General features: G+C 41.3%; 1 protein-coding gene across 3 annotated transcripts in view; it reads left to right on the top strand.

Annotated features, from left to right (window-relative positions):
* LOC124691573 (protein SWEETIE) overlaps nt 1–13939 on the top strand; it is a 35267-nt gene that overhangs the window by 5906 nt on the left and 15422 nt on the right. For 2 of the 3 annotated variants that reach the window (XM_047224874.1, XM_047224863.1), the window contains exons 8-26: nt 641–745; nt 1199–1288; nt 1376–1456; nt 1852–1920; nt 2717–2842; nt 3703–3809; nt 4733–4865; nt 4952–5058; nt 5456–5572; nt 5656–5823; nt 7367–7453; nt 7548–7641; nt 8647–8715; nt 8817–8939; nt 9024–9095; nt 9184–9288; nt 9731–9819; nt 10850–11006; nt 13513–13662. In XM_047224874.1, the coding sequence (XP_047080830.1) occupies nt 641–745; nt 1199–1288; nt 1376–1456; nt 1852–1920; nt 2717–2842; nt 3703–3809; nt 4733–4865; nt 4952–5058; nt 5456–5572; nt 5656–5823; nt 7367–7453; nt 7548–7641; nt 8647–8715; nt 8817–8939; nt 9024–9095; nt 9184–9288; nt 9731–9819; nt 10850–11006; nt 13513–13662 (2049 nt within the window). The remainder of the gene's footprint in view (nt 1–640; nt 746–1198; nt 1289–1375; nt 1457–1851; nt 1921–2716; nt 2843–3702; nt 3810–4732; nt 4866–4951; nt 5059–5455; nt 5573–5655; nt 5824–7366; nt 7454–7547; nt 7642–8646; nt 8716–8816; nt 8940–9023; nt 9096–9183; nt 9289–9730; nt 9820–10849; nt 11007–13512; nt 13663–13939) is intronic. The other variant, XM_047224869.1, reaches the window with a different exon arrangement.

Here is a 13939-nt window from a genome sequence, read left to right as displayed (position 1 = left end):
GACAAAGTTTATGCAAGGAGAGTATAATAATGATTAGTTAAAACGCTACTTCCTCTGTTCCATGTTATGTACAAAATCAGCAACAACTGATATGGAACTTAGGGAGTATTAAATAACTGAAAAGTATGTAAACAATACTCAAAACATTCAAGTGAGAATGCCACAGGGTAAATATGCACACAGATAAATTTTAACGCTGAAGTGGGCTTAGACTCCTAACAGACAATTCTGTTAAATTATCGTACCTGTACAAATGTACCGAACTGATTATCAAGTATGAACACTTTCAAAGGACTGTTGCTGTTCACTTCCGCCCTAAGGTTTGCATCACCAGTCATCTCAACTTTAATTATATATATCTTTTACATAGTTAGGTTATTGTCTTACTGAATTAGGAACGGAGCCTAAGCTTGAGTGGGGGAATCGATGTACAATCCTATCACCAAGATATTTGCTATCTTTAACTTAAAAATCAGTGCCTTTCTTTGGTACATAGTTCTCCTAGGCACTGTGGTTTCTCTTTGAATAGAATGATTCTACATCTCAATTCTTCTAAATTTACCTTAACCCACAAGTTAGTTTGACTATGTTTTGCAATGCATTCATACTTCACTCCATTAACAGTATTTATGTGGTGCAGATGATCCATATGAAGTACGGCACCTTAGATAGTGAACTTCAAAACTATGCCGTACAGGTGATGGATATTCTTCAAGGGAATGGTTCTCCTGATCCACATGCACTGGTAGCTCCCTTTGTCAATTTTAGTTCAAAGTTTCAAACTTTGTATTAAGGTTTTTTCAACCATGAATTCATATCATGTTTAGTTTGCTGCATTGTGCAAATATGCCCTTTGCAAGAGAGACATTTTTCCCACATGATTTATCAATTAGTTAGAATTTATTTGAGGACGGATCGAGGCGATTGAGGCAGCTTAGGAGTTACCTAGAAATGATACCTCATATGTCCATGGCATGAGTTCACATTTCGATGCCAGAAATAAGGCCCAAATAGTTGGAAAATGTGCTGTGTAAGAAGCCCAGCAGTTTGATGCTTGTTTCCACTTAGCCTAAACTAGTATGGTTTATAGTTTTATTTGTTAAGAAAGCAGGACATCAAATACTGAGAATTAAATTTTTATGCCACTCCGATTCCTTTAGTGTAAAGGTCCTTATTGCTCTTATATCTAAATGCCCAGGCATGTGTGCTATACATCCTCCGAGTTGGTTTTGCTGACCAGATGACTGAGCCGACACAGCGTGAATTTTTGGTATTTTTGGGAAGAAAGGTTTGTTAGCTTCGACCTGGTGCCAAAAAGTACAAACAAATTCTGAGTTAATTTTGTTGAATCATTTGTGTGCATTATTGAGTGCAGTTGGAGTCTTCAAATTATACTGCTCCGATGAGAGTGGCAACATTACGCATTCTATCTTACCTCTTGAGAAGCCTGGGACAGGTATTTGTACGCAATGGAATTCTGTATCATGCATGTTTTTTTCCTGTTTAATTTGCAGCCTTGATTGTTATAACACAACCAATTGGCATACTTCGTGCATTTCCAGTTATTTTTTGCATGACTAAATTTTATCCTCTCTTAGCAAAAGTAAAATTCCTGTTGGTTATCTATTATTTATGGACAATTGCTCGGTACCATCATAGAGATCATTGAGTTGGAAAAACGCGACCCAGTGTTACTCACATGTGTGGATCCTGGGACTCAAATACAGTTCTCACAAGTGATGATGTTTCCAGTTTATACCTTTTTGTAGAGACTCAGAGTACTGAGCTAATTATCCATTTCTGCATCAACGCTATGCATACATCAGTAACACCACATGTTTCATCATGCAGGTTCCATCTGAATTTAAGGATGTTCTTGATAACACAGTTGTTGCAGCACTATCTCATTCTTCAGCGAATGTATGTTACAAAATAGGTTTCCTGGGTTTCCCATTTTGTGTCTTCTATAATTCAGAAGTCCATGGCCCATAGTCCCATACTATGTTTTTTCTCATCATCTCTGCTATAGCACATGTACTGTGAAGCCTTATGATTAAATACGCCTAGCTGAATAAAAGACCCTCAGTTATGACATTTTACTTTCAGGGATATATATCGGGTGACTAAATAACCATGTAATTTCATAAGCACAGATTCACTTGCGTGTGCCATTGCCATATTATTTGTCATATGTTACTCTATCTGGAGTACATTGTCGTGTTTTGTTGAATTGTTTCTCTCTCAACACCAATGAAACAGTAAACCATTGATGTTGAGCAAACTACACATATGTGCTTCGTTTCTGGTGCTACTATTGATTGTTCTGATTCCATTACATGGTCGCCCAATCTGTTCCTTAAAAACGAGCAATATAGCTTATCACCCACTTGATGGTTGTTGATACAGAATTTTCATGAGTGTCTTGAATTTAATATTCAGTGTACCATCTGGTTCATCTTGCTGAGTACTGAGTACTGAGGAAGACTAAGTATTACTCTGATCTTTTTTTATATCCTGCAACATTCCTCTAAATATCATTTCGTTACGGCCTGCTGTTTCTGTATCTTTTCAGTTTGTAGTGTACATTTTCTTCTTGAAATGAAGTCAAGCCATGCTTAGTTTTTCTTTTATTTGTCAGCTTATGCCATGAGTGTTATTTTGGGTATGTTGTATTAAGTGATTGAGCGACTCTAACATCTTCTTTTCACATTTATAGGTTCGTGTTGAGGCAGCTTTAACATTGCGTGCTTTAGCGGAAGTTGATCCTACATGTGTTGGTGGTTTAGTTTCATATGGTATTACAACATTACACGCCCTCAGAGAAACTTTGTCATTTGATAAGGTATAATGAAGTGCTTCTTTGTTTTGTTCCATGCGCTTGCTAGACTTAGGGATGTAAGTGGTTGTCCAGCTAGTCTACAGTGCACCCCTAACGACGCTGCTTTAATCTTTAATACATGGAGATCTAGCATTTCTAGTATTGGTCCAGTAATTTCCTATGCCTGCAGGTGGTATTCCCTATCCCGAGTGTGGAATATCTCTGTGGCCGTTTACCTTAATAAGGAACATATACTTAAGCAGTACCAATTCAGAGTGGTGTATGCGTTTTAGTACCGAATCAGCATGGAACTTCAACATCTCGAGTAGGCTGCTGACACAAGAACACTCGAATATTTTTAAAAGTGTGCAGGCTTGCAGCAAATGTTTATCTGTTTTGCTGCCATATAGTGGGAGCAATGTGTACTGCTATATTCACAAAAAAAATATCTAAATAGTTATTCTTTAAAATGTGGAGTCAACCGAAATTGCAATTACTTTCTAACATGTTACAGTTTTTGAGAATTGATTTGTGTTGAAGCTTCATAAATTACTTTCTGCTGTCTCACAAGGAGAAAACAGCGGTGCAATGCACTGTGCATACATAATTAAGTATTTGTACGACTAGAACATAGTACTTCCAGCACTAACATGCACAGTTTTGTACACTTGTATTTTACTTAAGTTACTCATCTGTCATTACAAAAGTTTCCTGACTTAAAATTCTTATGGTATAAGATGGCACTAGTCTGCAACATACATGTAGTGTTTTTAGGGTAATATGTTTATCAGGGACTTCCTTCTTATTTGTTATTTCTAGTTATACTGCTATTCATGATAACGTTTATTCCTTTAACATCTACCCTTTTGAAAATTTATTTAAAGCAGGGTAAAAATCTGAACCATGAGCTTGATTCACTACATGGACAGGCTACTGTATTAGCATCTCTGGTTGCAATCTCACCGAAATTACTTCTTGGTTACCCTGCAAGGTTCATTTCATTATACTTTCTGATGTTTCTTGGTTGTAATAACTTATTGTAATAAATTAACAAAGGGTGTACCTTTTGGTCAAAGTGTATTCTTTCTGTTCCCTACTCGTGACAGGGAAAGAGCCATTTTGTTCATTATTCATCTGTATGGCATTAGTTTACAGGCTGTTTTCACTACTATACATTTTATGCTTAGAAAATTGCCTCGAAAGATGGTGTTACATCAGTTTGCTGTTATATTCCTAGATTTGGTTGGTAAAATAGAGCCTAGGCAAGTTCTAGATTGGGTCTTTAGCAGTGTGATTTGGTGGGGCTAACTGCGTTCAATACTGGGTTGCACCAATGTTCTTTTGGATAGTGTGTTGCATGCTCTCGTATGTCTCCGAGAAGCATTAATAAATCATGAAGTTTTAATTTTACTGGGCCATCTTGTTTTGTCAAGTTGTCGGTGCCAGCTCATTCACCTTTTGATAGCTTGATGCCATATCAGAGTCCCTTCCAGCACAACACAAATAATTGTATAACATAACATATTAGCACCTATCTTTGCGTATCTGTAGTTGGTGCATAACATACCTTGTGATTCATTTGAACGAAGCAGAAGCAATGGATAAATAAATGCTCTAACATTCTGAAATCTGAACCATGTCATCATCTAAAAAAAAGGTTGTGCCAACTTTGTTTTGGATGTAGTTTTGTATGTTCACATATGCGCTCTTAAAGGTCTGCTAACATTTATTGAAATCACATTTAGAATGGATGAGATAATAACTCTTATTTACTGCCTTTGGTTTATAGGGCAACTTTTTGTTTATGGAAATTATGCCTGAGAAATTAATGCTCTTTATTTTTTAAATGATTTAACCATCACATATATATATATATATTAAATTGTCTTATTTTGCATATCAATAAATCTGCAGGCTGCCCAAGTCCGTACTTGAGCTTTCCAAAAAGATGCTTAATGGTTTCAGCCGAAATCCAGTAGCTGCTACTGCAGAGCGTGAAGCTGGTTGGTTGCTCTTAGCCTCTCTTTTAGCATCCATGCCAAAAGAGGTATTGCACATAATGTCTCTGTCTCACGCAATGAATTGCCATGAAGCTTACCTTGCAATGATTCTTTTCCTATGGTTTGTACTCAGGAGCTGGAAGATCAGGTGTTTGATGTTCTTTTGCTATGGGCTAGTCCTTTTACTGGAAATCCTGAGTCCTACCTTAGTCAGATACAGGATTGGACATCAGAACTGCGGTTTGTTTCACCAACTACATCTGGATTGCATGTATTGCTAGTTAAGATATAGTTTGATAATAACCGTATGGATCATCTTTTAATAGATACCGGCCATTAGCTTCCTGGATGTTCATATGTCTTCCATACCCCACATATAACTTTGGTACTTTTATTTCTTCCATGATTATTTTTTGCTACCAAGAGGGACATTAGGGCAATCTAGTGTAGGGGTTTCTTTGGCAAGAGCGTGATGAATTTATGGTTGCGGTTCACATCGGTTCCTACCAGATACAAGTATAGATAGATAGGAACTTAGAGATGAAAATAAATTGACGTCATATTTGTTCATTGCTACAATTTTTCATTTCTTTCAGTTAATGAGAGATTCACTGATCTGTTAGCTTGTTTGCTGCAGCGTTTTGTCAGTTGCAATCGAGGCACTTACTGCTTTCATAAGAAGTTTCGTTTCTCCAATCATCACAACTGCTAACGGTGGAATCCTGCTTAACCCTGTGCTGGCCTACCTTGGTGGGTGCGTAAAATTTAATGCTGAATTCCTGTTTAAGAATTTAATGTGTATTTTATGGTGGCTAAGTTTCAAGCTATATGATCCAGAGCTTTATCCCTTATATCTTCGTTGAGCACTAAGCAACTGCCGCATCTCAAGTCTGCACTGAACCTCTTCACAACTAGAACATTGATGGCATATCAGTCCCTTTCCAATCCGATGGTTTATAAATCAGAGCATGAGCAATTGCTTCAGCTGTGTTCAAGCCCATTCAGGTGGTTTATTTTGAATACCATGGTTTATTTTGTAAATATAATGAGCATTAACACCTGCTACCATATCACATTCCAAACCCCCTCATGATTGCTTGGGAACATTATACTGCAAGGCCCTCAACTTATTTTTTTGCAATTAATTACCTGAGCTTGTTTTGTTATTTCAACTCGTCTATTACTCAATTTTGTGTAATTTAACCTTTTGATATTCTTTAGGTATTCAACTACTCAGAATTTTTTCAACTAGGATGTACTGTGTACTTCATTACTAAGAATTCCGCAGTACTGTAATATCCTGGTCTTATGCAATTCTGGCTCCTCAATTTACTCTATTTGAAATGCTCCTTTCACGTACACTTTATGATGGAACCTGCCTACATGAATTCCCAATATGATAAAACGTCTGTAGTCTACATATATAATTTTTTTTTTCGAGAAAACGCAAAGGACCTTTGCGTTTCATTTCATTGAAAAGGTAGAAGTTTGTTTACAGGTCTCCTAGGAGACAGGTTGCAAGGACTAAAGATATCCTAGTGCACATCCCAATCTGGAGGGAGCACAACTCTAAGCCCAAGGGCGCCAGCTCTAGCCCATAGGGTAGCTTCCTCCTTGATCTTGGCCATCAGCCGCTGGATACATGGCTGTGCCCTACCGAAGACACAGTCGTTTCTATGTTTCCATATCGTCCAGGGTATCAGTAGGGCAGCGGTTCCCAATCCCTTGCGCAGCGGCTTCGGGGTAGCTTGCATAGCTTCATCCAGCCAATTGGTTAGCGTGGCGTCGTTGTTGCTAGGGATTCTGCAAGTCATCCGTAGCCACGACAGCGCCTCATGCCAAGTTTGCTTGGAGAAGGGACACTCGATGAGTAGGTGTCGCATGTCCTCCATGTCTTGATCACACAGCAAGCACCTTGGGTGGTGCTGCAGCCCACGTCTAGCCAGCCGCGCCGCGGTCCAACACCGGTCCTGTAGGGCGAGCCAGGTGAAAAATTTCACCCTGGGTGGTGCCCAGAACTTCCAAGTGTGCTTCCAGGAGGGCGATGGCGTCGAGCCATGGAACGTGGCCTTGTAGGCGGAGCGCGCGGTGTACTCGCCGCTCGCAGACCACTTCCAGAGCAAGCGATCGGGCTCATCGCTGAGAATGGTTCCTGTTACCCTTAGCCATAGCTGGAGATATTCGCCAATCTCCTGGACCCCAACAGCGCCGTGGATGTCCCTCGCCCAAGAGTTGCCGCGCAGCCCATCAGACACCGTCCTTGCCTGGCGCCGGCGCTTGGGTATGCAAGCATATAGCGCTGGTGCAATCTCCCGTATGGAGCGGCCGTCGATCCAGCGATCGTCCCAAAACCTCGCGGTGTGTCCGTCGGTCTACATATATAATTGCAGTACTGCTCCTCCTTGGCGTGCTCTAAAACATTAACACTTCTATCATGTAATTTATCTTTAGCTTTTGCCAGCCTATATTCCTTTCTATTTTCTTATTTTGCAATATTGCATTACTTGCCTTTTGTTTCGTGTATTGACATTCTGGTTGGTGAAACTAGTGACCCTTCTGGATGGGAAGAAAGCTCATGCTTGAAATTTCTGTTGGATAAGGGAGATGCTTCTTTGGGCCCGTGGATACCTGGAAGGTAATGTCAAGTATGGGTTCTCGCTGTGAAATACAGCCAATTATGTTACGGAGTATCTTCTTTTTATCCATGTTGATGGTTCATTTGTTGTCAGGGATTCATTTGAGGATGAACTACGGGCTTTTGATGGTGGTGTTGATGGATTTCTACCATGTGTGTGGGATGATGAAATCAGCAACTTTCCTCAGGTGGTTATCTTGTTAATGCTCAGTCATCTGTTTTTATGTTTATGCTTGCTTAAAACAATGATGTCACAGATTTGTCTAGATTTGCATGTATCTATAGTTCTATACACTAAAACGCGTCGTATCTAGACAAATCTGCGATGAGTAATTCCAGATAGAGGGAGTACTATTGATCCAGACTGGGAAGTAACACTTAGGCCAGTCGTAAAATACAATAACTGGTTGTCTGGTTCAGGAAGGAACTAACTTAGCGTTGGTAAAGAAGAATATTAAATTGATTTTACACCTAGAAAGTAACCATGTATGGAAGGATTTTCTTTTCTTCTTCCCATTTGCCACAGAAGCAATTGCTAACTAACAAAGTTGCGTGTGCCTTGCAACCCCATTAGATGCGCATATTGAGGGTATACCACCATTCTGAAAATCAATACTATTTCTAACTTAAACTGCACTTCTTTTATTTGAACAAAATTATGCGAAGTGTAGACATGATAAAGTATCATCCCATGTGAGGATTGCGAAGTAAAAGGGTAGATGATAGCAAGTTAGTCATACCTCCGTCCCAAGGAATAAGGCGCACGCGTATTCCAAGACGAACTTTGACCATACAAATTGAGCAACACAATCTTGATTATATTATATGTAATTAGTATCGTTGGATTCATATTGAAAAACACTTTCTAATGATGCTAATTTCATACAAACAATCTTTATATATTTGAAGTAATTCTTGGTCAAACAAAAAGCACGTAAAACGAGGGCGCCTTATTCCTTGAATCGGAGGTAGTATGAGGCTATGGCCACTTGTCAGTTACACTCAAGTTATTTTTCAGCAGGGATAATCGTTGTAGTGTTGCTGATTTATAACATACTCATCAATAGCTTCCTTTAAGAGATTATGTCAAACTTTTTAAGCTTCTTGCCCTTGACAATATGGATGCCATTTACGTTCTATAGTCAGGCACACATTCTGAGTTGGCTAATATATGTTTCTTTTTCTTATTGAAGCCAGAATCAGTTAGCAAAATGCTGGTTAATCAGATGCTTCTTTGCTATGGTTCTATCTTTGCATGTCAGGTGCATTCTTAACTTCGGGCATTCATTCATTTTAATTTGAGGATTCTGCTTCATTTTTCGTAAAATTCCTTACTGTTATTTGTTCATACAACTATTTACAGGATAATACTGTCAAGATAAGACTCCTGAACAATCTTGACCAGTGCCTGAAGGCTGGGAGGAAGTACTCGTGGTATATGCTTCTTGTTTCAAATGCTTGTGTTGCTCTACTGTCAGGGCTTAAGGTACTTCTAATATTTGTTACAAACTGAGCGCTAACAGTCTGATGTATTTTCTTAATTTTAATATTTATCGTGCTATCTATTCAGGAGTTATTGACTTTACGTGGTGCTCAATCATTGCCAACTGATATATTTAGTATGGTCCAATCTATATTCAAGGTAATTGGTACACGCCATTTTAAACCTTCGAAATTATGATCCCCATGCCTCCCCCTCCCTTTCAAATTTAACATGATCACTGCATCAGGGCATCCTATTGTTGAGTGAAATTTCTATAGCACAAAGGCGGGCAGCGTGTGAGGGTCTTGGTTTACTAGCACGTACTGGGAATGATATATTAACCGCAAGAATGGTTTGTCTCTTAATTATACTTTTCCACTTTATATCCGTCAGCATTAATATTTATCTGCTGTGTCTACTTTGAAATTTTGTACAAACACCAATAATTTCCTCCATGTGTGAAGCAATGCAAATCTGTGTGATTCAAGGTCCCTTTCTTGGCAGTCTGCGTGCAATATAAACACATGTCATTAAGCATCTTGTTTCATGAACCATTAGCAGCTGAAGCACTGGTGTGTGGGAAATAAAAGCTAGCATTTATTCTTATTCAGTTTTCTAGCACTGGACACTTGTTCTTTGATGCCATTTCTTAATCAATCGTGTTTGAGCAATCTTTGTATGTTTCCTTTTTGTTATGTAATTTGTACTCTCAAGGCTTGGTCTGGATGAGATTGCACATTTATTTTTCATTTTTGTGAACTCTATAATAATGCAAGTGATTTTTGATTGGCTAGGCTCGTTCCCTTCTTGGGGAGCTGATAACACCAGTAGATCTGAGCTATACAGCGTCAGTTGCCCTTTCATTGGGCTGCATTCATCGAACGTAAGTTGTGCTTATTGTTTTGTTTCTTTCTCTTTATATATAGTGGACAATTGAGGCTCTACAGTACAAGTGTGTATGTTGAAGTATTTTGTCCTGTTGTTGACCTCCTCTCATAAATTTGTAGTTCAATTTGTTTCTTTACTAGTAGTCTAAAGACTTCACTGGTGAGTTGTCGTGATATCTTCGCTCTGCGTCCCCAACTCACAGTTCTTAAAAATCAACTAATACAAAACCAGAGAGAAAACATGACTAAATCCTAACTATCTTGCAAGATAATCTCATAACCAAAACCCTAAATCAACACCCTGCAACCTGTGTAAAAACAAAATCACACCAGTACACCATACTTGCCTTTATTAGCGGAGTTTGGACGGAAGGTAAGAAGGCAAATGCAAAAATTAGGCAATTTAGTAGAGTAATTTCTTGTCTCAACTCCTAAACTGCCCACCCATGCTTTGTTCTATACGTGGACTAGCTCTCTAGCATGTTAATGTCTTCATTAGGATAAGCAAACTGTAGCAGCAACTGGTGGGGAGGTTTGATTTCACCATTGGCGATCCGAGAAAAGGAGAATGTCTACGTAGTTAGGGGCCTGGTGTGGCATAAGATTGACTGTGGCACAGTCAAGGGCATAGCATGAGCCAAGCAGAACGGCGAAGGTGCTATGACTGTTGGCGTGGACCATGACTGCGAGTTGCGATAGAGCCTTTGTGAAAAATTGTAAGGTTCCAAAAGGTCTGGGCTGAAGTGCAAGAGCTGCAACTAAAAACAGTAGGGTGTGGTTAGAGCATGTCATATGATTTTTTTCCTTTGTATGTGTAGCAAATGCATTTGACTCATTTATGTTAAAAGTTCTAGTGTTTAACTGTCTTATTTTTGTTAAATTTCTCCTTGGAAGTATGTATATTATGGGATTATATGGGGTGATGTAGTGGTGTCCATGAATGTGGAGGTAATTGTACTAGTGTGGGTATGTTTGATATGTGGAGGTCATTGCCGTAATGGTCTAATGTACTTTTTGTTGGTGCAGTGCAGGGGGAATGGCATTATCTACTTTGGTCAGTCCAACTGTGAGCTCGCTGTCCCATTTGAGTAAGAGTTCTAATTGTAACCTGCAGCTGTGGTCACTCCATGCTCTTCTTTTGACCATTGAAGCTGCTGGCTTGTCTTATGTCTCCCAAGTTCAGGTATTAGTCACTGCATTCTTATTTACTAAGTTGCACAGCCACCTCTTTTAGAACATGAGTTGCATGAGTTCAACCTTTACAAATGTTTGGAAGTGGGTTATATTGACATTGTTCATCTTCATACATACCTCGTAATCTTTTTTGTAAAGTTTCTACACTGTTGTGTTCATAGTGTGACGATTTATATAACATCACCAGTATTAAGTACATTTTCGTTAAACATCTCTCTTTACATAGAGGTATTAAGATGCCAGGATTGTAACCTTCACCATTTTCTATCTCAAGAGGAACACTACAGCGATCCTTCCTACTAATTATGTTCCTTGCTGCTGGCTTGGTCCTGAATTTTGTTCAGTATTATTCTATTTGAGTGCAACATGATCTATATGTTTAGCATCATAACTGTGTCACCTAGGGAAAACAATTTCCCTCTAGTGCAAGGCATCGCTGGATACTTAATCAGGAGGCATGCTTCCATGAAATGGAACAGATGCATAAAAGCATCCGATGTAGAAGCAAGCCTTCACAGATAAAAAATGTCAGTTTCTTGGGTTAGGGCATGTTTGGTTGGTGTACCAGGGGCATGTTTGGTTAAAAGCTGACCTTGCCACACCTGAGTGTAGGTAGAATGTGGCTTGACACAAAAAATTGTAAAAAGAGAAAAATCAGCGCGGCGCTCATGGTAAATTTTAGCAAAAAGCCGTCTCACTGACGGGCCATAAGTAATGAAGTGTGGGAAGCCACAACTGTAGCGACCAACCATATACAGAAAATGTGGTGCCCCTAAGCTTAAGCTTGACGAACCTAGTCCTGGAACCAAGCAGACCCTACGGTTCCCAATAGTTGCCACACTTTTATATGCCAAACATGCCTAAGGTTAGGTGATCAAAATAAGCACAACACTTGCTAAAACCAAAGGAATTTTCACCATACTTTTCTGAGTCAGTGCTGAAACCCCAGGTTATAGGAAAATAATCTGACCACAAGTGCCGCTTCAAACCGAACAGGGGATTAAGTCAAACTAGCTTAACTTGCGGTGTGGCAAAGTGTGGCATGCTAGGCACCAACCAAACTGGCCTACTTCTTAATAGGGTAGAGCTGAGCGTCCCCCGGGGGATCTGGCATCTGATCCCCCGCCTCCTGCACCATCAGATGGTTTGAGCGTACGTCCAGGATTGTCGTTGACCACGTCGTCCAACTTAACCGTCCGTGTCGTCTCCGCCAAGAGAAAAAAATCTCCACGAACTCCACCTCACTGCTCTATTTGTACTGCAGCTCGCCTACGGTGGTGGCCGGCGAACCCTTGTGCCTCCCATCACCTACGCTGCTCGCCACCCCTCGACGAGCAAAAGCAGCATGGTTGCCACCTGTGTTCGTAGCCCGCCGCCGCATGTCGCAGCACCGCCGTCATCGTCTGCAGTTTCCGCCATGTCTGCTGGCAGCCCTGGCCATCGGACCCACCCTTGCACAGCAAAGGCAGCCAGCATTTTTAGCAGCGGCCGCCGGCATTTGCAGCAAGGGGTTAGCGGCGGTCGTCGCTCATAGCAGCGGTGGTTGCAGACGCTTGCAGCAAAGCGGTCGCGGCAGCAGCGAACCCTTGCAGCACCAGCAGCCGCCATTTGTAGCAGCGACCGCCAGCGTTTGCAGCAGTGAGGGACGGCGTTTGTAGCAAGGGGCGGCGCAGTGGCGGTCAACCTTGCAGCAGTGGCTATTGTTGAACGTCGCAGCGGCCACCGACGTTTGTAGCAGCGGGGGACGGCGTTTGCAGCAAGGGGAGAGCGGCGGTCGACCTTGCAGCTGCGGCGGTCGTCGCTTGTAGCAGCGGCCACCGGCGTTTGCAGCGGTGGTGGCCGGCGCTTGCAGCAAAGCGGTCGTGGCGGCGGTGAACCCTTCCAGCACCCGCGGCCGACATTTGTAGCTGCGACGGCCATCAATTGTAGCAAACAGGGATGGAATTGACGGCAAGCACCGGGACGTGCGGCACCATCTAGAAGAAAGTGGTGGTTTGGCCGGCGTGCATGCTGGCGCAGTGAAGGTTGGCCGGCGTGCATGCTGGCGCGGTGAAGGTTGGGCAGCGGCGAGATCGCACTCATGTTGGTGATGGAAGAATATAGCGGCGGCTGCAACCTCGCTTGCAGCAGCAAGCGGCGATGGCGCACGGCACAGAACCCCGTGACTGATTTGGTGGAAAGGCAGAAACGAGAAAAAGGAGGTGGAGGGTGGGAGGGGATCACAGCCCACGGGACATGGTGCGCGGGGTCCACGTGGAGGCGTGTGACACAGGAGAACGCTGCAGGAGTACCAAACTTTTCCTTTCCCTTTCCACGCAAGGGACGCGTGTCAGGCAAACAGGGCGGACGATTCAAACGCTAAGATCCCGGGATGATAATCAGCTTTTCCCTTCTTAATATCACCTTTTGTCTTTATTGTGTCACCATGCTTACATAATTACATCCTTGTACTGCCGATTGTAAATCTGTAATGGGTGCTTATTCTTGATACACAGGGGACACTTTTCCTTGCTATGGAAATTCTTCTATTAGAAGAAAATGGATACGTGGATTTTAGACAGGAAATAGGCCATCTTATCAATGCAGTAGTGGCAGTTCTTGGTCCCGAACTTGCTCCGGGTAGCATATTCTTTTCACGCTGCAAGGTTGGACAACTTTTTTTTCCTTTAAAAGCTTCTGGTAACCCTTATTCAAGAAAAAATATCTGCCCTATTTTCCATTGTTCCTGCTTCCTGTTAATAATTACTGTCTCGTTAATAAACACATGTCACTCTAGCCTTTTAGTTTTGCTATTAGATACATGTCATCCTAAAACTTTTGAGATGCAGTTGCCACATTTTTTTTTGCCATAAAGAGAACTACTGGCTGTAGCTATGGGAAAGTTTATCTTGGTCATTCTACCTTATGCCTGAGCTTTCATGC

This window comes from Lolium rigidum, chromosome 1, assembly GCF_022539505.1.
Source record: "Lolium rigidum isolate FL_2022 chromosome 1, APGP_CSIRO_Lrig_0.1, whole genome shotgun sequence".
Taxonomy (NCBI): Eukaryota; Viridiplantae; Streptophyta; class Magnoliopsida; order Poales; family Poaceae; genus Lolium; species Lolium rigidum.
The sequence above is the reverse complement of the archived record's forward strand: the minus strand, read 5'-3'. Positions and strand labels throughout refer to the sequence as shown.